Below are 23,870 nucleotides of genomic sequence, written 5' to 3'. Positions count from 1 at the left end.
TAAATAGAGGACAGAGCAACCATTAATCACTCCCACCTAAGAGAGGGAGAGAAAGCAGAGCAAAAGAGAGAGAGAGGAACAACACACAAGGAGTAGACATGTAACACATGAAAGTACTCAACTTTCATTGGCTTAATAACTGTTTAAGTATAATTTATTCTGCTCCTTTAAGTATGTCTGTATGTAAAGACATATTTCTGATTATGATTATCAGATAAGAACAAGAGTAGTAGAGAAGTGAAGCGCCCAAACAATAAAGAGTGCAGGCAGGATTCCACAAAAATGTTGAGGAAATAGATATAATTTCCTTCAAGATCCCTATCTCACACTCTACAAATGGGAAGCAATGTTGTTAATGAAGGTAGCATTGGTGAACCAATGAGACCTAGTCATGTTAACAACAGAAAAATAGAATAAGACGATAATGCTGTGGCTATGAAGGCCAGGTTAAAGCAGCAGCTCTGAATGTGTCACATGTAGCTCTCATCACATTTCCTGACTCTTTGTATAACATTACAAAAAGAAACTATGCATGGACTCTAAAACAGTTTTTTTTAAATTAAGCTGTAAACATGTTTTTTTAAATTATGTGAAGTTGGGCATCTATTGGAACTAAGTCTAAAAAGAGACCCACAACCATCTCCTTTGGCTCTTCTGATGGGACACTGAGGCATTCCCAAGCCAGTCTAGATGCTTAATCTCTCCAGTGTGCCTTGGGTCTAACCATGGCCTCCTCCCATGTCCAAAGAGGACATGCCTCAAAACTCCTTTGGGTTGTCCAACTATCTTAACTGGCTCCTTTTCAATAACGAGGAGTAGCAACTCTCTGAATTCCTCATGAATGACCCAGTTCCTAAAGCTATCTGAAAAGGAAAAGCCCAGACACCTTCAGGAGGAAGCTTATTTCCCTCACATGTATCTACCATCTCATTCTTTCAGTCCTCTACCTTGGCTGTGATTTCCACTGTTTGTCCTTCTGTGGTATCTTGCAGGATCCTGGTAGGTGAGGTTTATTAGTGCAATTTGAGTACCTGGTCAGTCTCCCTGGAGTATTTAAGAGCTGACTGTTTCAACTTTTGCTCTTTCTTTATTGACCCAGCAGCAATTTTGGAATGGCCTGTCTACCAGCAGAGTTCTCTGTTGTATGATGGAGGCAATGTACAAAGCATCTGGTACAACTGGTCTGTTGGCCATTCTTGCTCATGCTGTTGCTGAGAAGAGCAAAATAATAATATACAAAGAGCTGAAAGAGTAACAAGTGTTAAAAGCAGGGGAAAGTGTCCATTGCAGACCAGTACAGCATCCACACTGATGCTAATGATGCACCAGACAACAGCAAGACCATACAGTATTTGAACTCCAGTTGAACAGCAGCAACTAATTCCAAATCTAGAGTTCACCATTTTATAAGTGAGTCATGGCCTCTAACTTGGAGGTGCTAATCCCCCACAGAGGTCCTGATATCTTCAATAAATAAAGAATAACTATACTTTTTAAATTATATTTTTGTAGGAAACAAACCCTAGATGCCAATAGAAGTGCTTTCAATGCCCACCAGGGGGCTGCAGCTCCCACTTTGGGAATCACTGCAACAGGGGGTTGAGAGAACTCATTGGTACGCCCCTGAAATCAGACTTTATGCTGGTGTCAGGGGGACGAAATTTAAACTTTGAATTGGTGCAATGATTAGTTGAACGTGTGCTGTAAACTAATTAAAGAAATACTTGTTTTGCCTCTGGGATATCTGTAAATAGTTTGCATTGCTGCGGCAGCAGCCACGGGGCGGGATAAAACTTCAGCAGAGTGCGCCAGAAGAAAAAAAAAGCTCCTTTGACGTCAGCAACGGTAGGTTTCAGTAGTCCAAGATGGCGGCGGAGAGCGGGTTGGTTAACAGAACTCACTTGGAGAACAACTACAGCCACGGACTCGATGGCAAAGGTAAAGTATTTTTATTTGTGCGAAAAGACGTGTGACAGCGAGCTGATGGGGAGAGTGAAGCCGGGACCGCGTTTACAAGTTAAAGTGTTTATGTTTTGGTGGTCTTTGTCCCAGTCAGGGGGCTTTACCGTTAGCCAGACGTTTCTGTTTTCAGTTGGAGAGACCTGTGGTGTCCTGCCAAATGCCCCGGCCAGAATGTGTCTAGTGTAGCTCGCAAACAGAGCCAACTTGGTTTAAATTTCGAATTTTACTTGAGTTGAAATGAGTCTTATCGGGTTTTGAGTCCTCGCTGTTAAAGTGTGGGTTTTTTCTTAAGTAACTTGGGGAGAAAAAGCAGCTGTAGAAAATTGATTCCGACCCGGATACAAAATTTAAACGCGACACCTGTCTGCTCGTTTGTCCGGCCGTCACTTTCACCTGGTTTCAGGAAGGACCCACGGCTTGTCCGCGCTTTTTTTTTTGTTTTGTTTTTTTTAAACTTTCCACATCCTGCATGCTCACTTTGAACTGTCTTAAAGTGCTTTCATTCTTAAGTTTGAAACCAATGTCCTTAAACCGGATTGTAGGCAATACAAATCGAGTAACGTCGTGCTAATCTCATCCCACTAATGACTGGGATATTTTTACATACCCTATAAGTAGTCTGCTCACTTTGTTAGCAGACCTAAACAAGGTAATTGCCAATCAGATCTGCATTTGCTTGTGTTTTTTTTTTTTTTTAGCAGAAAATAAAAATATCATAGCCGTGAGCCTGTGAAGATAATGTAGATCATTTGTCTCCTTTTTCATTTAGTTTTTTTGTATTGAATTTTATGTATTTTGTATATTCCTTGGCAGAGTTACATTAGCCTATTGCCATTGAGTGTAGTTGTGATGTAATACAAAGCTCTGACTTATTAACTAATTTTAACACAAACGCGAGAATTTAACGTTTCTTTGTGATAAAGCTTCTTAAGCCTCCTTTTCATCCCAGTGGGCAACTTCTATACCGTGCTGAGGAAAGTGGTTTTGCCATTTGTGTTTTTATTTTCCCTCCCCACACATTTGTTACACAGACAACCTGAGTAAATACAATATTCAGTTTTTAAATGAGGATGTAATTTATTAATGGAAAAAGGGTTAGCTACCTGGCCCTGTGTGGAAAAAGTAAGTAGCCTCCCTTATAAAATATGACTAAACACATTTTTTGTGACCTTTCACTAGTCACACCCAGCCCTGATTACTGCCAGACCTGTTGAATAAATAAATTATGCAAACTGAACCTGTCTGACAAAGTGAAGTCGGCTAAAACGTCTTAAAAAGTAACACATCAAGGCAAACTCTACTGAAACTCATCATCATCATTGACATCTATCAGTCTGGAAAGGATTACAAGGCTTTGAAACTCCAGTAAATCACTGTAAGAGCCATTATCAACAAATGGAGTAAACTTGGAGCAGTGGCGAGCTTTCCCAGGAGTGGCCTTTGGGAAAGTATTCTGTGTTCTGATGAGACAAAAATTTAAACTTTTTGGAAGTCAGGATCTGGCCAACTTGCTCTAATTGATGGAACCATAAATTCTACTCTCTACCACGAAATCCTGAAGGAGACTATGTGACTAGCAAGTTCAACCGCACTCACATTATGCAGCAGTACAATGATCTGAAACACACCAGAATAGTCCAATTCTGAATAGTTTAAAAATAATTGTTTTGGAGTGGCCTAGTCAAGTCCAGTCTTAAATCCAATTGAAAGGCTTTGGCATGACCTTAAACAGGTTGTTCAATCTCAAACCCTCCTGTGTGGCAGAATTAAAGCACTTGTGAAAAAAGAGTGGGCAAAAATTCCTCCACAGTGAAGTAAGACTCATTGTTATAAGCCCTGTGTGTGGCACAACCAGGTGTTAGGTTAGGGACCAGTTACTTGTTCACACAGGGTCAGGTGTTTTGGGGCTAATTTTCCCTTAATAAATTAAATCATTTAAAATTAATATCTTTGTCTAATATTAAAATTTGTTTGTTTTTAGTTATAAATCAGAAAGGGGCAAATACTTTTTCACAGTACAGTATATTTGTCTGCTAAAACTACATAGCCTACTACCTCAATCTCTTATAGCATAACTTTTTAGTAGATTTCATTTTAGGATATGAAAGCTTTTGTCACCCAGGAAAGGGATTGTGACCTTCCCATAAAAGGAAAAATCCACAGGACTATGATAAAAATACTTTTTTAATCAGTTTAAAAGTTGGGTTTAGATTACTTAACCTTAAAATACACGTTTGGTTATCAAATAACCATAAATAACATGAAAAAACATTTTGTTAAGTAAGATAACTGTATACATCAATAGATAACCCCTGAGAGAGCTAGATGTCATATAAATAGTCTAAACCTGCAAAAATAAATAAGGCAACTAAAGCTATATTCCTTTACAGGTAGAAAGAGAGGTGTGGAAGGATTGATTTCAACATGCAGCAAATTTTACAGGAAATCTGCCTTTTTTTCTTTTTTTCTTTTTTTTTTAAAGATCATGCCAGGCTAAACCAGCAGTTTGCATAGAGACAATTTTCATTTTACCTCATTAAGACTGTGGTCAGGCAACAAGATATCCTTTTCATGTTTAACCCTGTTAAACAGACGGTTTGATAAAAGATTGTAATGGCTTTTACCTGCAACAGTTCCTTCAGTAATACAGTGAACAGATGTGGTGTGCTATATCTTTGCTACCAGCTGTGTGTAACAGAAAGGAGAGGCTGCAGCTTCACCATAAACCATCATATAATAGCTATTGGTCTAAATTAGACTGTTAACTTGCCCATGATACTTTTCACTAGGGCTGGGCGATATATCGAGTTTTTAAAAAATAAAATAAAATAAACAAATATCGATATATTTTTATACGCGATATAAGATGTGACAATATCTTTTATATCGATATGGTCTATGTTACGTTATAATTATAGTTGTGGAGCCGCAAGTTTGCCTCTCTTTCGTCCACTTTTGTCTTTACGCAACGTTACTCGGCCTCGCCTCTCTTTCACTGAACACAACTCCCCCTCCTCCCCCATCGCTTCACCTGCAGGCAGCGACAAGATGGACACTGCAAATCTCCGTTAACAAGTTACTGCGCATCACCCCGTGCGTGGGGCTGGACGGCGTCAACGTGTTAACGAGCTAACCACGCTAACCCCATGCACGGCCTGAAATCCTTTCATTCTCTCAAAAATCGACAGCGCGCCTTATGCATGAATTCTGGTTGTGCTTGATGACCGCGAACCGATTTTATGTGGAACACGGCGCTCAGCAATCTGTCAAAAAATGTTTTAGTACGACTTTGGTAAGCTACGGAGCTGCACCGGCTTGATGGATTGTCGGAGCATTACGGCTACCGAGGAGCCTCGCGGAGTGATACGTACTGTACGGTATTGTGCGTGTATAAGGACCATAAATGGCACCTGTTAAGAGACACGGTTACGAAGCAGATTTCAAACTCCAGGCTGTCAGTCACGAACTTGGGAACAGAGCAGCTGTGAAATCTGCCCTTGTTATTATGCTCAGTGTCTTTTAGTTTACATTTTGACTGCACAATTGTGAGCTCTTTGTTATGCACAAAAACAACATAGTTTTCTTTTATTTATGGAGCATTATTATTTAATAAATGCTCATAATTTATTTTTGAGTAGTTTTTTTCATGTACATCTACGCTGTATGTTAATAAAAGTGCCTGTGTGACATCTGGGACACAGCTTTGACTAAGAACTCTCTTTTTGTTCTTACCTCATGGCTTTAAAAAAATATCGAGATATATATCTTATATCGCCATCCAGCTAAAAATATCGAGATATGAATTTTGGGTCAGCCCTACTTCTCACTGTTTTACTGAGCTGTGGTCATAATGGTTATGTTGAAACCTACAGTTAATGTTAAATGTTAAAAGCCTGTCACATCTTTCCCGTCTATGTTGTGATAACTTCAACTTGTTTTACAAATGTAGAAAATGGTCTGTTGTCAGCAGTTTAATGCAGCGTACATTTGTTAAACCAAGTCAAAATATTTGACTGAATACTAAAGGGTTGCTGCTGTGACAGTCAGGAATCCTTATCGTGATAACCCTTATGTCTAGTTTGGAACACACCAGCTGACTCTGTGGCAACAACAACATTCACTCCGGCTGCTCTTAATCTGCACTTTGTCCTCGCAGACTCCACATTGGTCTGCTTGCTGCAACTCAACATTTCCCCTTGTTGACTCGTGTCCAGAGAGGCCAAGTCAGGTTGTCTTTTAGTGTTGGAGTGCAGGGAATTTAGCATAGCTGCATCTTAATAGCCTACAGTGAACTACTCCTCCTTTATGCATTGAATAAAAAACTATCACCTGTATATTCTGGATGTGCTACGGCTGGAAGGAGGAGTTTTAACCGGGCTTGTGACTAGCTGGTGTTACTAATCTGTGGTTACAGCAATAGATTTTTGCTTGAAATTTTCTCCTTTTCCCCCCCAACACTTTAAATGCCAGTTTTCTCTCTTGTGACTCAACTAGAAATGTTATTTGTTAATTGTTTAATCATGCTTGAATAACTGGATATGATGTTTTCTTTTTATAATACAGTTTTACTCCCAAAGGCCATTTTCTTTGTAATTTCTGCACTCCTACACAGACATTGCCTGTTTAAAGTAGGAAACATTCCATATTTAGACAGCTGCTTAAGTTACTGGACTGTAGCTTTATCAAAGTCTGCCTCAGATGTAGTGCAGGAGTCGAGGGGAGGGGGTGAGGGCAGGGAAGCTCATTTGGGATATGCTGCTGAGATGTAGGCTACCTTGCATACTATTCTTGCACTTGATAGTTAAAGATAACTGTGTAATGCTTCGGAAACCTTACTGCAGTAACCTGATGTTCACCTCTACAAATGACAACATCTTGTACTATACTATTGTTTCCTTTACATTTCTTGTTAATCCTACAGCCATTATTCAGATTTTGACAGCATAACTACAGATCACTGCAGGCACACAATGCACAAGTATTAGTTCTAGCAGCAGTATTGGTCAGTTGCAGACTTGCATTGTGTACATAGATTGAGCACAGAGGAATAAATTGCCCTCTAGCATCCTGATTGTGTTTACATATTGCTCCAGTGCCGATTAGAGCTGACTACACCACAAGCAGCACTGGTTTGCATGGTTGTTTTACACTTTGCTTGTTTACATCTTTCTGTTACAGAAATCGAGATGTTTCAATCCATCCCGAGTAGCATTGGAGCATTTCAAACAATAGTTAACTGATGTGGATTGTTTCACATTAACACTTACACTTATTAAGAAAATAAGAAGAATTTTTCTTCTAACGTCATCTAACAAGGGATCTAGTGTTTAAATGGCTTTTCAACTAGTCATGCATATGTCTAGGATTTGTGTGCTGCTTTATGCTTGTGTGATGCAAATTCCTCATCATCAATTGCGTGTCAGGGAATTGTGTAGGCCAGTTAACATCTGCTCTGTGCCATCATAAGATAACAAGTTAAGGAGGCTAATTTTAGGCCTGTCCTCGTTTTCTGGAAGCGGAGGAGCAGGGCAGTGCATTTGCTAATATATCATGAAGTGTTGTAGTGAGTGCACATATCAGCAGAGCTAATGGGCTTTTACTGTCTGTTATGCTTTCTTGCATACTCGGCCTGTATTGTTTTTGTTTTGCAACATAGGCCCCTCACAGTCTTAGCAGAATAGTGTCTTTGTGTAGGTCTCTGCAGTCTGTGCCACTTCATTCTGCTAAGTGTTGCTTTGGTCTTGATGGAAACCTGCAGTGCCACGGACTAAGGAAATGCTCAGGGCTAATTTGTGTGCAGAGGAGATTACTGTAACTGCCCTGTGCTTACAACACCGCTGTGGGCCGTTTGCATCTCCAAGAGGGTCTTTGGGTGTCCTATTTACAGTTGTTCTCTTAAGAAATATCACCTGATGTTCTCAAAAGCTTAAACTGTTAGACAGCTGTAATTAATCTTCTGGTTATTTAAAAAAAAAAATTGATGGTTTGCTTCTCCTTTGTGAGAAAACATCGAAAAACAGTGTTGTTGAACCCTGAAAACCTAGCGTGAGGTTTCAAAATATTAGACTAATGGTAAAGTCCAAAGATCCACATTATTAGTAGAAGTAGAATATTACAGAAAGAAAAGAAGCAAGACATCATAGATGAGGAGCTTAGAAGTCCAAGTATCACACCATTAGAAAAGTTTGACCCATCACCACAGAACTTTCTACAACCTTATATATTTCAGAAATTTTTCCTTTTCTTTCCTTTGGTACATATAGAAATTTATTATAGAAGTAAAGAATTAAGTAGACAAATGTAACAGGAAAAAGGTTCAGTTAAGTAAGGCAGGACACATTCTTTGCTTCAACGATATTTAGTCAATCACGCTTGCATGCAAAGCCACTCCCAAATCCAATTTTGAGCTAGGAAAAACTTGGTTATAAAACTTATTTTGAACATTTAAAATGTATATGAAGTTAAGCTTAAACCCTAAGTCCACACTTAATGGGTGTCTCTCACAGGAAATACTGCTCCTTAGTTGCTTTAAAAGTTCTGCAAGAAGTTGAGGCGTTATTTCTATTATTTGTGTATTTCACAATCTAACATAACCGCCCAAATGGCTGCCGATCTGAGCTAGTTTTTAGTACGCTCTTAAACAAAGAATAATCACCTTTGTTGCTTTCCACCATTGCTTTCCTTGCTGCAGCTGCTTATATTCTCTAGAGCACGCCAACTGTTCTGTGCTGGCTGTATTCACTGCTGTGCTGCCAGCAGTGAACACAACTGTCGCAACTGAAGCCCTCTGTTAGCTGATGTTCTGGTCATATGCTCTGAATATTTCCTGATTGGCTTTGTTTCCCTGAGAAAAGACCTGTAACCAAAGTCATTTTCAAAAATATGAATTTCCTTTTTTTAATTTTTTTTTTTTATATGTATATTTTCACATTTGAAGAACAGCAAATAATTCAATTTTGTCATTTTTCTTGATTTAAAAAAAAATAAAAATCTTTTGTGTACATTAGGGCTGCCACAAACGATTATTTTGATAGTCGACTAGTCACCGATTATTTTTGCGATTAGTCGACTAATCAGATCATGCATCCATTGGACGTAAAACGTACAGCTTATTGCACCAGCATTCATCTGCTTTTATATAGCTATCATTAGCTTACAGCTTTAAGTGTTTAAGGTATGTGCTAACTAAAAATAAAGACAAGATGATAGTTTATTAAATATGAAATTTGCAGATTGTTTCGGTGAAGTTTAATAAACTCCTTGCTATCTAAAATATAACAGGACACCGGAGTATATTCTCGAGCATCTCACACTTCTGATAATCAGTTGTCTGCTTGACGTTTATTCAGCTGTGTAAAAACTATAACTTTAATCTCAGCCAAACCGATCTACTCAGGAACAAATAAAATACTAAAAAAAAGCCAAACAATAACATTTTTAAGTTATCTAAGTGACTTACATATGTTTAACCTGAGTAGCGAAAGATGGCGGTGGGTTTGAAAATGATTTGTCCGGAGTCCGGTGTTCTCACGGGCTCTAGCGAGTCTTGCCCCCAGCTAGCTATCGAGCTAGTGGGTAACACACGTCTCCGAAAACGTCGGAACGCTTTTGAAAATATGTGGTGTTTTGATAAACTGAGCAGATATTTGAGGTTTACACAGCTACATTCTCGCCTGAAAATATGTTAAACGTTTATTTTGTGACCCAGAGAGAGTAATATTAAAACTAACTATGTGCCGCCATTGTTGGAAACTGAGCTGGGCTGCGCTATGAATTCTGGGACAGAGCTACTTCTTCTTCTTCGGGGTTTAACGGCAGCTGGCATCCTTGTACATGCAGTGCTGCCATCTTCTGTTTCAGTCCATTATTACACTCTTAAAATCCTACTACTTATTCCTGCGTCTTTTGTGATCTTACAAAGCTTCAAAGGACGCGTCAACTATTAAATCAGTCGTCAACGATTTTGATAGTCGACGTAATCGTGACTAGTCGACTAATCGTGGCAGCCCTAGTGTACATGCTCTACCGGTACTTGCACAACTTTTTTTTTTTTTTCTTCTTTAGGATTTCCACTTTATCTAAAAACATGCTCAGTTTCCATAAGAGGCCACGCACTCACAAAACAGACTATTAATTTCAAGACTTGACTTTCTTGTTTAGTTAAAATGTTCGACTGAAATTTGTGTTATACATAAGTGATAGCGCTTCTTTTTAAAATAACTTTCTTGTAAAATGACTAATGGCACAGCTTGTGGTCATGAATAGAAGAAGTTGTGTATAATTCCTCCATTTGTTTTTCAGTTAAACACACTAGTAATGCATAACCTTCCACTTTCATAATTGTGATGTCTTATCTTTTATTGTCAGTTTTGTTACTCCTGATAAATGCTTAGTATCTTGATGGTCTCTATGAAGCAGGAGCTCATAGTTATAAAATTTTTTTGTAAATATCAGGACTTTGATGGAGGTCATGTACTTATCAAGAATGCCAAGCAAATTAGAAGCGACTGGTCACGTTGCTTTCCTGACAGCCCATTTGAATCTTGTGACAGACGTGACTGAGACAACTTGGTATGAATGGCTTGTAACCCAACCTGTTTCATAGGCTGTCAATAATTTATATTTAAGTACACAGTGAACTGTATACTTAAATAGTGTCATTTTAGCCTTTACCTGTGAACATTCTGAATCTTTTTAAAAGAAAAAATGATACAATGTTTTTGTTTTAAAAGATGATTTTGTATGTCATTCACAGATGCAAGAAGCCATTCATCTGTAAATAATAGATTTTGGAGCTCATCAAACTCATGTTTACTGCCTTTATGCCAATGATACAGGAAGAAATCAGTTTTTAAGGAAAGGGATTTAACCCTTTAAAACCGGTGGGAGCGGCAAGCTCTGTTTTGAGTAACTATTTTTAAATCCCGGTAGCTCTGCAACCACTTAAGCTAGCGCAGTAATTTGTTTTGCATATGAAACCGGAGGAGTTGTACTTACATCTTATGCCATCAGCTTGTCCTAGGTCACAGTTTCGTTCCACATATAGCTTTGCAAAAACTGCATAAAAAGCACTTGCAGCAACAAAAACATAATATTCCAGAAACACGCTTTGCCGATCAGATCAGCTGTTCATAACACTTCCTACGTTGGAATAGACGTCAGCGCGAACTTTTGCATGTCCGCCATTACCTGCCCGAAACCGGAAGTGACGTCATTTTCGCGGAAATGTAGTTTTTTGTTTGTTTGTTTTTTACCATCAGGGCCTCATGAGCCTATACTGGTGTTTTTAAAAGTTATCTTTGACTTTATGACTTTCTGTGTCGTTTCTGGGATGCTTAGGACTCATATTGCACTGCTGGAAATAGTTTATTTTGATGCATATGCTGTTTTTTTTGCAAATTTGCAGTATAATATTTATTTTCGTTTTTCCTTCAGTATATAAAAATTGGTGTATTTCAAAAATAAAACTATGAAGACACTCAAAATAAATTTCCTGTGGTAGGAAACTTTTTTGTGCAACTTTTTTGTATTTACAGTTTTGAGGGATAAGCCTCTTAAATTTCTCTAACTAGAAATATATGTTAAAAAAGCAAAAACGATTTTCAATTTTTTTGTAGTTTATTGCACTTTTTTTGCAATTTATGTAATTACTATGCACTTAATGCATACATATTATTAAAATCTGGGCTATAATGGTTGTATTGATGTATAGCAACTTGAAATGCTCCCAAAAATGGCACTACAGCATGTAAAAATATAATATAAGCTCTGGCGGACTTGGTTCTATGGTAGGTCTTAAAGGGTTAAGAGTTAGCAGTAAATATTTACAGAAATCTTGGGGAAAAGGCTGAGAAGAACACTAAAAGCACTCTCCTGCTGACTTACTTTACTTGTCCTTTTTTTCCTGGCCCTTTGTGATTTTCAACACATAGCTATTTTAGAGCTTGACCTAGATGAAGGGAACCAGAGTGGATAGCAGTATTTAGCCCAATACACAAAGCTGGAAAGAGTCCCGTCTTTAGTTTGATCCATGTGGCATTTCTTTTTTTTCTCTCTAGCTTTACAGAACAGTAGTCTAAAGGAAGTTATTATGTTAAAAGTTTTTCCTTAGAAATAAGGAAGTAAGCTTTTCCTTAGAAAATAAGCTGGCCGCAAAAGTCCCGTTTCTCACTTTCTTTTATCATCTAGCATGGTGTTATGTAACCACTTTCATTTTAGCTTTTTATCTCCACTTGGTCTTAGGCTCTAAAGGTGTCAATGGATTCAAAGATTGCACCATTTCCCAACGCAAGGCTCCAAAACCTGAAGCGAAATCTGAAGATGACAATGATTTGTTTCCCAGAACCATGGATTTGGGCGAAAATATCAGTCCCACCCCCGAACCAAAGGAAGGGAGTCAAGAAAAAGATGTGAAGGTTTGATGTGTTTTCTACCATATTAGTCTATTAATGAGATTTAGGATATGTAAATATAACAATACTTTTATAAATGTTTGAAGTAAGCAACACTTATGAGAATAATGTGACCAACTGAATTCTTTGAGGGTCACTACAAAAATCACCTGAACCTCCCCGACAAACCTGACTGTTTGCAAACTTGTGTCTTCAGCCTGTGGAAGAGAAAAAAGTGGCCAGGCCCATCCAGATTGTCCAGGCAAATGAGCACAACTTTGAGCTGAACGCCACAGCACTGGAGGAAGTCTTGCTGCAGAAACATGTGAAGGACCTGAACGTGGTTGTTGTGTCTGTGGCTGGAGCCTTTAGGAAGGGAAAGTCCTTCCTGCTGGATTTCATGCTGCGCTACATGCACAACCGGGTGAGACGACCGCTGTATTTACACTTTCTGTAGTAGGGATTTAAAAAAACATTTTTTTTAAGGTACAAATATTAGTTGCATTACATTTTCCAAATATTTAAAGAAATGTCGACCAACATGCATTTCTGAGCTGTCTCTTTCTGTCTGAGGTTTGCATCTTTTTCTCTCGGCCCGTGTGGCTGTTCTGGCTTCCTCCCACAGTCCAGAGACATGGAAGTAATTCTAAGCTGGCCATAGAGTATGAGAACATGAATGAATGTGTCTTTCTGTATTAGTCCTGGACATACACTGGAGACCTGTTCAGGCTGTAACCCACCCCTTTCCCTATGACTTCTGGGATAAGCTCATTAAAGTACACTGTGTCACACCTGTTGTTGTTAAAGAATCATTCTTTAATCATATTGGTACAACCCGGAGCATTAAAGATATTCTTTAGATATAAATAAAGACAGTCAAATTGATGTCTCCTTATATATAAAATGTACTACTTTAATTTGTACACAGTTTCACTGAGCTGAGATATACATTAGTGCTAATAGAACCCAAGATGTGTTTACATGAGCTGTTTACATGAGCTAAGTAAACATAAGAGTTTATCCTTACTCAAAGGGTGACTATTGAGTAACATTTTCAGTCGGTAGAGATTGTGAAATTGGGTAGACATGAACAAGGACAGCAGAGGACACTTCAACTAGTATTTGCATGCACAGGTGACGAGCAAAGACAAGTGCTTCCAGTTTTGATTTTGTACTGAGATACTTGCTGAACCAGGAGAGTAAGATTTGCAGTGAGGTCCACACGGCCCACGTGAGCACAGTATCTTGTTTATTTCCTATAGAAGTGTAAACGGCGAGTCTTTGAGCCCCTCTAACAGCAGTTGGATACACAGAAGCAGTCAGGATCACCTTACACTTACACCTTACACACACGTGAACACATACCAGGAAATACAAAAGGGTGTTGCAAGTATGGTATTTCTCAAAGTTGTTGGGCATGAACATGGGCATTCATGAAGTTATTGATAATTAATTCAAGTTTATTCATGACTTAATGTTACCACTAGACTTAATAAGTGTGTGCAGCTTTTTTTTTTGTTCCTTTTTATTACAGGAAGTATTGTCTGCAGGTATTTATTATCTGTCATCGCATCACACTTGGACACAGCACAGATATGTACTAATGGGGAATCAGTACTCTGATGTACTCTGACCTCTAAATCACACATTTGCTTTGAAGCTGCATTTCCTATTTGTGGTCAGTGGGATAAACATTCATTGTCACAAAGAGTTACCATTAATTGATGTTTGTGCTCACAATCACAACAGTTGACTGGAAAAAATGTATTATACTATATTATATTATATTATGTGAAATTCTACATTAAGAAATCATTTTTTATTCATCTGTTTGTTCAACTTGTGTTGATATCTCTTTGAACAATGTTTAGTTGAAACGTGTTGCTGTAATCATCATAGATGCTATAAAACGTGTTGATGGTGATTAACCTTTGGTTGCTTTTCCTTCATTTGGCATACTGCATTAGTCTTACATGTAACGTTTCTGGAATGGTGCAACACACTGCACTGACAAAAGACCTCGGGATCGGCCCCATTGGGCAGTGTATCTGTGCAATTTTCACTTTTATCTTTCATCCTCTCCCAGTCTTAGACAGGAATTCACATGGATGTAGATGACAAACAACCTTGGTTTTCATGTCCCTCTGTTCCCTTCTGTCTCATCTTGAATCTTTCCTTTTCAGGATAAAGACTCATGGATAGGAGGTAATGATGAGCCCCTGACTGGGTTCACCTGGAGAGGGGGGTGTGAGAGGGAAACCACAGGAATTCAGGTCTGGAGTGAAGTGTTTGTGGTGGAGAAGCCTGATGGCGACAAGGTAGATACAACACCTCCACTCATTGCCAGACACATTTATCATGAACAGTTATTTTAATCTTTTGTTAATGAATTTTCAAACATTTCGACACAAACTTGTGCTGAATGTGTTTTGAACTCGTTTAATCTCATCCCGACAGGTTGCTGTGCTCCTTGTTGACACACAAGGAGCATTTGACAGTCAGTCTACCATAAAGGACAGTGCTACAGTTTTTGCCCTCAGCACAATGACCAGCTCTGTTCAGGTGATACTCAAAGCATGTCTTTTCTTTAAATATAATATATTTGCATATTTATTTTTAACATATTAAGATGCAAGCCTTGCATTACATTTAAGTTTTGTTGGGGTTTTTTTTTTCTCGTTCTTTCAGGTGTACAATCTCTCTTCAAACATACAAGAGGATGACCTGCAGCACCTCCAGGTTTGTGTCATTTTGTTTCTTCTCTCACCAAAAAGTACCATCAGAATATTCAGTTCTTTCATCGTCATTTATTTTTCCTTTCATATGAAGCTCTTCACAGAATATGGCCGTCTTGCAATGGAAGAGGTGTCTGAGAAACCTTTCCAGGTACTGGCTTTTTCTGTTCCCTGTGTGTTTGTTGCAATTCACGGTGTACATTGTTTGAGGTTTGAGTCAGTCCTTTCACTGAAAACAAATGTAGTGTGGACAAGTAAAAGTAAAAAAAAAAAAAAAGAATAAAAATAGCCTAGTTTATTTCAGTTACTGTTGTTTTGTTTATTTTTTTCATAAAATCAAAGACATTCTCTGAGTATCTGTACTGTTGGTTTTCTCTTTTAGTCTCTAATGTTCCTCATTCGGGATTGGTGTTTTCCTTACGAATTCTGTTATGGAATGAAAGGAGGCAATGAATTTCTGGATAAAAGATTGCAGGTGAGAATTACATTTCAACGCAGATTCAGAAAGTAAACGGGGAAAAAATTGTGAGAGAATACAGGCTTCTAGACAGAAGAAACCTACCATACCATACTCTGATGTTCACACATTGATTATTGCTTCCTGCAGCACAAATAATTTTAACAATGTTCCTGTTATGGATGGCGCATCACTTCTTGAAAAACACAAAAAGTCAGTAACAAGCTCACATTTTCACTGTGTGTGTTGATGCAGGTTAAACATAATCAACATGAAGAGTTGCAGAATGTGAGAAATCATATCCAGCACTGTTTCTCCAACATCAACTGCTTCCTGCTGCCACATCCTGGCCTGAAGGTGGCTACTAACCCAAAATTTGACGGCAGGCTGAGAGGTGAGAACAAGGCAACAGTAGTAATGTAGACTAATGGCTAAAGACGTGGTAGGTGCTGGTTGTACGCAAAGCCTGCTCAAAACATTGCAGATTGGTGCCTATATGTTGTAGCTGTGACCTGAGCCAGTTTCAACTCTGCTGTCACTCCCTTTCCTTCAAAAATGATAGCTGTCCTAACCCTTGCTAATACTGATAAAAAGAGAATTACAACATGTCTTCAGAGTGCCAAGTTTTACTTCTAGGATTATGTTGCCAAAGCTCTTTGGGCTGAAATTACACAACTTTCCATGTTTTAGACATCGATGAAGAGTTCAAAAAAGAGTTGGCCCAGCTCGTGCCTCTTCTTCTGGCGCCGAGTCAGCTGGTAGAGAAAGAGATCGGAGGCAACAAGGTCACCTGCAAAGATCTTCTGGAGTACTTCAAGGTGGTGCAAAATTTTAAATGAATACCAGTGTATGACCAAAATATGACCTATTGTTGTTAAGATAAGATTACATTTAAAAAAAAAGACAGAGGTCTCAGTGTATACAGGATTACAGCTGCTTGCACAACTGATTCCAGTGCTTTTCATACTGACCTCCTGCACTACAAATACAAAGCTTCAAATTGTACACCCTTCTGCCTTTTTTTGATAAATCACAAAAGCTTGAGAGTGAATAAACGACACAGCTATCCAGAGCTTTTGGTAAACTGTGGTCTCACTGACAAAAGTATTCAGTTCTTTGTCATCAGATTACATTTCTCCAACTTTCCAAAATAAGTGTGCCCAGTCATACTTGCATTAAATTTTATTTAGGGGTTTTTGCAGTATGAAATCATTTTTAAAGATAACATCAGCCTTTTACTTGGAGTACTTGTTAAGTCACCTACCTGCCAGAGTGTTAACTAAATAAACACTTTTGTGATGGTGTGCCTTATTTTTCTTTCCTGCAGGCTTACATAAAGATCTACCAGGGAGAGGAGCTGCCTCACCCAAAGACCATGCTGCAGGTCAGTAATTGGGAATCTTTTAAGTCATTTCATTTTGATTAGGGTTGTGTTCAATCTTTTTGTCTTTTCATTTTTTGATAGGCAACAGCAGAGGCCAACAACCTGACAGCTGTGGCAGGAGCCAAAGACCTGTACAGCAAGAAAATGGAGCAGGTAAGGACCGGTTTATCTCTGACATTCATCGTGAATGAACTCTAAAAGGTGCCCAAGTCCAGGGAGCAAATTAGGGAATATCACTGCCTGATTAATCGACCTGCGCTTCCTACCTGATAATCACCTGGCATTTTGGGCAATAAGTTTCAGGCTACATTTTCCAGCCTGACAATAGTCCCTGAGACACTGCCAGTGCAGTAAGAGTGTACCTGGATAGAAAAAATCCTCACAGTGAAAAATAAAGTTAACTTAAGTCCATTAGAATTGTACAAACTCTGCTTTTGCCTTATCAGTGCATTTCTATGTACGTTCGACCATGTTTCAGTAAATCACTGCAGCGTCCTTTTTTCTTTTTCTTTTCACAGTGCTGTACTTTGAGTGCTGGTAATTCTGATCGATCTAATTTTCATAGTATCGCAGTCAAGTATTTGCATGGATGCATTAAGTACATGAAAACGATCTTGCTGACTAGTTTTACATGACTGACTTAGGAAAATACAGTAAATATTTTCCTGTGTAAAAGTAATAAGGTACCAACAAACCAACAGAATGACTTAGAATTTCATACTACTTAGGAATAAAAATTTAGAAGGAAAGACTTTCTCCTGATATCATCTCCCCCTCCCTACAGGTCTGCGGTGGGGACAAGCCTTACGTCGCCCCGGCTGACCTGAAGCGCTGCCACGAGGAGATCCGCGATTACTCTGTGTCTTACTTCCGCTCTGTGAAGAAAATGGGGGGCAAGGAGTTTTGCCAGCGCTACCAGAATCAGCTGGAGTCAGAGCTGGAGGAAACCTACACCAACCTCTCCAAGCAGAACGAAGGCAAAAACATCTTCTACGCAGCACGCACCCCTGCCACGCTTTTCGCTCTCATGTTCATCACCTATGTGGTGTCTGGAGTGACGGGTTTCATCGGCCTGAGCACCTTAGCCACACTGGCTAACCTGGTCATGGGCGTGGCGCTGCTGTCGCTCTGTGCCTGGGGTTACGTGAAGTACTCAGGAGAGTTTCGGGAGGTGGGAACGATTATAGATGAGGTGGCAGAAGCACTCTGGGTGCAGGTGGGTAGACGGTGTGAGAGGAGGGGAAAAAGTGTGTGTGTCTGTCTGTGTGTGACTTCAATAGACTGGCTTGGTTTTCATCTCCTAATTTTTTATGGTGTGTGTGGTTTGTTTGTTTTTTTGTTTTGTTTTTTGATATTGTGGCATTCCTTTAAGTCCAAAAATCAGTAATAGTTCAGTGCCTTTATATACTGAAAACTAGCCAATAAGAAGAAGGAAATCACAGTGCAGAAGCACCAAAGATCAGTTTGATGCAATAGAGGTTTGTCCTTTTTACATTTAAACTGAAACGTACAATTATGAACCTTATCGATGCATGAGTGTTCATCAAGCATAATGATCAGCCAGTCGTAACTCAAGAGATAGATTGACAACCATTTGATCTATTAAACTATATCTCTGTTCACTGCGTCACACAGCAGCAGCAAAGCAACTGTTACTAATGGGAGAAATAACAAGGCTAACAGCGAAGAGTGAGTAGTTTGTTTTTCACAAAGACAACATTTTTGATTTGAGCTTCTTGTTAGACACTTGTCGAAGCGCTTTTTGCTTGTAAAGTAGCCAAAAAAAACCCTTGCAAACTCCAAGAAAGGCTTTTGTGGGGCACTACACTAAAGCAGGGACACATATATATTCTACGTCCACAAACTTCATCATCAGACGGTTAGCACGAGGGTCCGTGCTGACCTCTGCGTGCCTGCTGGTTTTTGTGACCATACGAATGGGCTCTCCCATTGAGAATTTACACATCATCACATTACATTTACATTCTGTCAACCAGGAATGACAAGTATAATCTAGGCTTAAATGTGAGAAACTAGTGAAGGGAAATGACAGTAGCTTGCAGCCTAATCTGATGCTGAGATGAAGTGAGAGTAGTTTGAATAATTCAGGTGAATAATTGGTTATGGTCCATCCTGGGCCAGTTAATTATTATCCTTCTAATAATATCCACAGAGTATAAATCTGATGGATTTGTGTATTTGTTCTTACTGTTTTGTGTATTTAGTTTAAGTTGAAGCTTAATGTAAAAGTCATTAAGTTAACAGCTTATTTTTCTCCAGGTTTATTATATCTGTGCACATCTGGTTTATTTTCTTCCTTCCATGCTTCTCTTCCTCTTTGTCTTCTAGCCTTTTTTTCTGTCCTCTTATCCTGTTATCCTTATATTCACTTCACCTTACAGAACTCCAGTGAAACCCAGCCAGCACATCCTTCACCCTCGTTTTGTTTGCCTTTTTTTTTTTTTTTTTTTTTTTTGTGAAAATGTGACTTCTGGATAAAAATCAAAGCTGTAATTTTTTTTTTTTTTTTAATGTTTTATCACTGGTTAAACAACCTTCCTGTCTCTGTTTGTGCCTCTCCTGCTGTTTAGAGGATGGTAAGAAAGGTGAGCGATGTTGATTCCAGTTTTTGTCTGCCTGCATCATATCATTTCCTTCTCTGTTCTGATTTTATTTATCATTTTATTTATTTTTCCATCACTTCTTTCCCACGGCCTCTTCCAGTATCAGTGCCTGGTTCTCCTCTGTTTAACTCCCCCGTTCCTCCCTGCTTTCCTCTCAGGTCATTTCCAAACTTTTGGAGCCCGTCAGGAGCTGCCTGGCGTGGCCTATTTCTTTCCTCCCTTCCCTCCCGTCAAAAGCAACACTGGAATTGAAAGCTCTGTCTCCTCTCAACGACAACTACAAGAAGACCAACTAACTGCTGGTCAGCTGGTGGATTTGCAGACTCGTAGACATGTATATCTTGTATCAAAACCTTCAGTTTGCTGGCCTCTTGATTTTTAATTTTCAGTCTGTTGATGCTGGATTTTTGTACTGGGTGTGAGCACGGAGCACGTCTGGGACACGGAGGCTGCACAAACGGTTTACAATTTTATTCTGTGTGGATAGAAACAAAGGTTTTCTTTTTCCTTGGCTTTGTTGTCACGCGTCTTAAGAGTTTTCAGTTGTTTCCCTGGTCAGCACTTTGAAAAATACATCCTTTTTTTGTTTTCGTTCCTTGCTTTTCTTGTGTGCTTTTTTGTTCCTTGCTTTTCTTCCCTAACCTACTTTATTTCAGTTTCTGTCTCCTTTATCGACTATTTGTAACTGATAATCAGTTTGATCATCCGTTCATGCAGATCCTTTTTTTTTTCTCCTCCTGCAGGTTCTGAAGCCAGTTACAGAGCAATACATGGGGGATAACATGAGACAGACAGTGATGAACTCGATTAGAGCCAGCTTGACAGAACAAGGCTCGCAGCAAACAAGGTTAAAGACTGATTGATGCTCTTCCTCCTCAACTCTACCTGTTATCGTCATCATCATCCTCCACTGACTTGGCGTGTTCAGTCCTAGAACTGTGAAACTAGTTCAACACCAAAGCTGACCCACTTTTTTTGTTTTTCCTGCCAAATGTCCTTCATCACATAGCTGCCCCCCTCTTTATTTGCCTGTCAAGGACTTGAGGCCCTCTGCCTGCTCTGCTCTTCATCGCCCCCCAGTGCCTCAGCTCAGATATTGCATGTTGACTGAGCAGAGTCCAGCCTTCTGCCAAAACACCTGACAAATCTTCTCCAGTGTGCCATGCTGCATTGTGATGCATACTGAAGGCTGACACACGCGTGCACACAGATTGATGGTGGTAGTGAACTGCACTCGTATCATGATTAAGCTGTAATTCAAGGAAAACTGACACAGCTGTGGGCAGCTGTTAACAGCATTGGATGCAAACTGAATTCATTTCGTCTTACAGGCCAGCTCAGTTTACTTCCTCTTCTGCCTGGTAATAGCTTGTCCTGCAAGAACAGACAACTAATAGACTTAAAAAGCTCATGAAGATGTGACGCTCAAGTTTCTCTTGATTCTACTGAAGTGAAAGTAAATTAAAATCTGAGTCGGGGGCAATTTAAAGACATTTATCTACCACTGAAAATGTGACTTCTGGATAAAAATCAAAGCTGTAATTCTTTTTTCTCTCTCTCTTCTGTCTGCCTCCTTTATTAGTTTTCTGCACTACATTTGGAAGACAAGTTAATCAGGTAACATTTGTATAATCCACATCTGGGCTCCCATCTTTGCGCTTGTTTCATATTCCATTATTATCTCTTGAGTCTCAATCCTCTTGTTCTTTACGCGTTATATCTGGACTTCTTGTAACAGACCTGATAGAATTTGGCCCACTGCATGCTGTTAAGAGGAGCCGTGTTGTATCATGAGGAGCTTTTAGAGTCCAGCTATAGTGAGGTAGTTCAGTTTAAGTCACACTAGTGCTGATTGTTTGCAGTTTTAGGACCTACAGGCTGTAAGTTTGACTGTTGCTTTGGGAGCCCCAGCTCAGATGTTTTGTACATTATTTACAGTAAATTTGATGCTTTTGTTTTTTTATAAACCTAATTAAAGGATTAAGTTTGAGGAGCTATGTTTGTCCACTTTCTTGCTGAAAGTTGGATGAGAAGATGCGCGTAAAGCAACACTCAGCTGCTGGTTAGTTTAGCACAAAGACATGATTCAAATGAAACCAGTACCAGTGAAGCTAAGCTGGTCAGCTTTTACTTTAACTGACACAAGTGAGTGCTGCAGGTCTCGTCTTCTCAGCTCGCTCCCCAAACTCCTTACCTGACACTTTACCTGCCTTTTTGTTGAGGCAGCTGTCAGAGCTTCGATCTCCAGAATGAAATGAATAAAATGTGACTGTTAAATGATCTAAATAAATCTACCCAGTCGGTTTAACTCGTCACACCTGTCTTTTTCACATCGATTCCATCCACTGCTCACCTTAAGCACCAGTCTTGTACTGTACAGTCTTTTGTTTTTTTTGGTTTTTTTATGTGTTCAAACTACAAATCGGGCATGTACGTTGGATTAAATATTTAAATAAACTTTGTGTACATTTTATAGCGAATCAGTTGAAAATGGTTATTTTTTTTTGTTTTCCTCTCTTGTTGATCAACTTACCAGTCTGTGGTTTAAGAATGATAAGTTGCTGCTGTAGGTTTAGTTTCTCCTCGTGAGGATCGACGTTAGCGGAAACGCGTGAATAGATCTGACAGGAAAAGCTTTTGATTGTGATGAGCGGGCAGGAGAAGGTGTCTGTCTCTTTTAAAGATATCTCTGGTAATTTATTTTTGAATAAGATGTTTACCTTAAGAATAAATCATCAACACAACTCTTTTGGCTCCTTTTTTGTCTTTTATTCCTTGATGGAAGCATTTAAAGGACCAGCAAGCAACACATGTATGTCGTGTATATGAAGCGTTGTCTTAACTGGGAAATGTGAAAATTTTCTGCAGACTAACCAAACCTTTAATCCAAAATCTGATCATCACACAAGTGTAACAAAAAAAGTTTCTTTGCATTCATTTAATTTGTGTTTGTGATGAATGCAATAGGTTTGGATTTATTCATTTTGCCTTAGCTTCATTCTGTTGAATGAAGCCAAAAGGATTAAAAAGATTCCACAGTGTTTATATATGTAAATATCTGTATTTACATATATAAACATACAGGGTTTAACAAATGTGTAAGATCACCTGTTCAAAAACATTTTCGGAATCTGTCAAAACCCTGTTTAACCTGAAGTCATGTTTTTATATACTCGAGCTGGCACACTGGAAATCTGAGGTCAAATTAATAAGGTGAACAGTTCAACTGTTCAGGAATGCAAGTAAACTAATTTGGCATCTTTAAAAAAAAAAAATAAAAAAAACCTTTAGCCTTTTTGTGGATGCAAATTTGAATAACAATTATATTTTAGGGATAAAAATATCAGTTTATTAATTACAGGATTCTAGTAATTAACAGTGCTGTTGATTTAGGGCAGCTGTGACATAAACCTGGTGGACTAATAAAGCACATGGTATACATGCTCTATACATAGTAATAGTAATAGTTCATGTGTTTTTGTTTTTTTTTTTGGTAACACTGCTTTTGATACTAGTGATTTAGAATTGTAAATCTCCAGAGTTTGAAAAGAATATACATTCATTTTCTCTCCTAAATAATACACTTAAAATAGTTTTTATCCTGTAGGATTATCGTATATTTCTATATATCTTGATGTGAAGCATGCTGTCTTCCTATATTTAGAGAAGGTGAAATTAAAGATGGAATAAATGTTCAGATTGACTAAACTCAGTGAAGATGGAAAAAGATCTATTGAAGAAATATATCCTTACTGAGACATCTCATGTTATATATTGAACAGTGCAAAGCAAACCATTACTGACTCCTAATTTTAGGGTTTTAAAGCAAGTAACTGTTAACTTGAAAGCATACTAGGACCAAATTTATTTTTTCAAGGGTGAAAGGTTTCAGCCTGGTTTTTTCTGGAGGTCTCTTCCAGTTGAAAGGAAGTTCTTCCTCCCCACCGTCACCGAGTGCTTGCTCACTGGAGACCTTTCCGCTTTAATTTTGCAGGGTCCTTACCGTACAATATAAATCCTGTCTGTGAATCCCCGGAAGAAAAGCTAAAACTAACAGGGATCTGACTAAAGACTGAAGAATATAAATCACCCTGAGACAGCTGCTGGTATGAACTGGCACTACATGAATAAGACTGAACTGAATGGGCTTGGCACTGCTTATATATGGAAAACAATTACACCACAGTCCCCAGGTTTGTTGTTTTTGTTTGAATTTACATAGAGTATTTTTATAGTATGGATTTCTTTTTCCTTTTTTTTTTAGTTATACCAACAGTTTCTTCAGCACTGAAATGTTCCGACGAGACGTGAAGTGCT

General features: G+C 38.7%; 1 protein-coding gene across 2 annotated transcripts; it reads left to right on the top strand.

The window, feature by feature from the left end:
- Positions 1 to 1,764: 1,764 nt before the first annotated feature.
- Positions 1,765 to 22,292, top strand: LOC102788961 (atlastin-2-like). Of its 2 annotated transcripts, XM_006783651.3 has the most exons (15): positions 1,765 to 1,938; positions 12,205 to 12,377; positions 12,571 to 12,777; positions 14,537 to 14,671; positions 14,811 to 14,915; positions 15,042 to 15,092; positions 15,183 to 15,239; positions 15,471 to 15,563; positions 15,801 to 15,939; positions 16,236 to 16,363; positions 16,873 to 16,929; positions 17,011 to 17,082; positions 17,714 to 18,145; positions 19,521 to 19,535; positions 19,712 to 20,282. In XM_006783651.3, the coding sequence occupies exons 1-15, from the start codon at positions 1,866 to 1,868 to the stop codon at positions 19,847 to 19,849; spliced, it is 1,875 nt and encodes a 624-aa protein (XP_006783714.2). In that variant the 5' UTR covers positions 1,765 to 1,865; the 3' UTR covers positions 19,850 to 20,282. The 2 variants fall into 2 exon arrangements, with proteins under 2 accessions (XP_006783714.2, XP_087706238.1); XM_087850112.1 differs by lacking the exons at positions 19,521 to 19,535; positions 19,712 to 20,282 and adding an exon at positions 20,297 to 22,292 and having other exon boundaries at positions 1,774 to 1,938.
- Positions 22,293 to 23,870: the final 1,578 nt, after the last annotated feature.

This window comes from Neolamprologus brichardi, chromosome 13 (genome assembly GCF_056152115.1).
Source record: "Neolamprologus brichardi isolate AB-2024 chromosome 13, ASM5615211v1, whole genome shotgun sequence".
Lineage (NCBI taxonomy): Eukaryota > Metazoa > Chordata > Actinopteri > Cichliformes > Cichlidae > Neolamprologus > Neolamprologus brichardi.
Note: the sequence above shows the minus strand (reverse complement) of the source record. Positions and strands in the feature narration are given on the sequence as shown.

Bases quoted from the DNA above. Each gene is read 5' to 3' on its own strand.
- LOC102788961 (XM_006783651.3), top strand. From the start codon at position 1,866: ATGGCGGCGGAGAGCGGGTTGGTTAACAGAACTCACTTGGAGAACAAC. The intron at 15,093-15,182 runs GTTTGTGTCATT...TTTCATATGAAG, and splicing joins ATGACCTGCAGCACCTCCAG to CTCTTCACAGAATATGGCCG. The intron at 16,364-16,872 runs GTGGTGCAAAAT...TCTTTCCTGCAG, and splicing joins ATCTTCTGGAGTACTTCAAG to GCTTACATAAAGATCTACCA.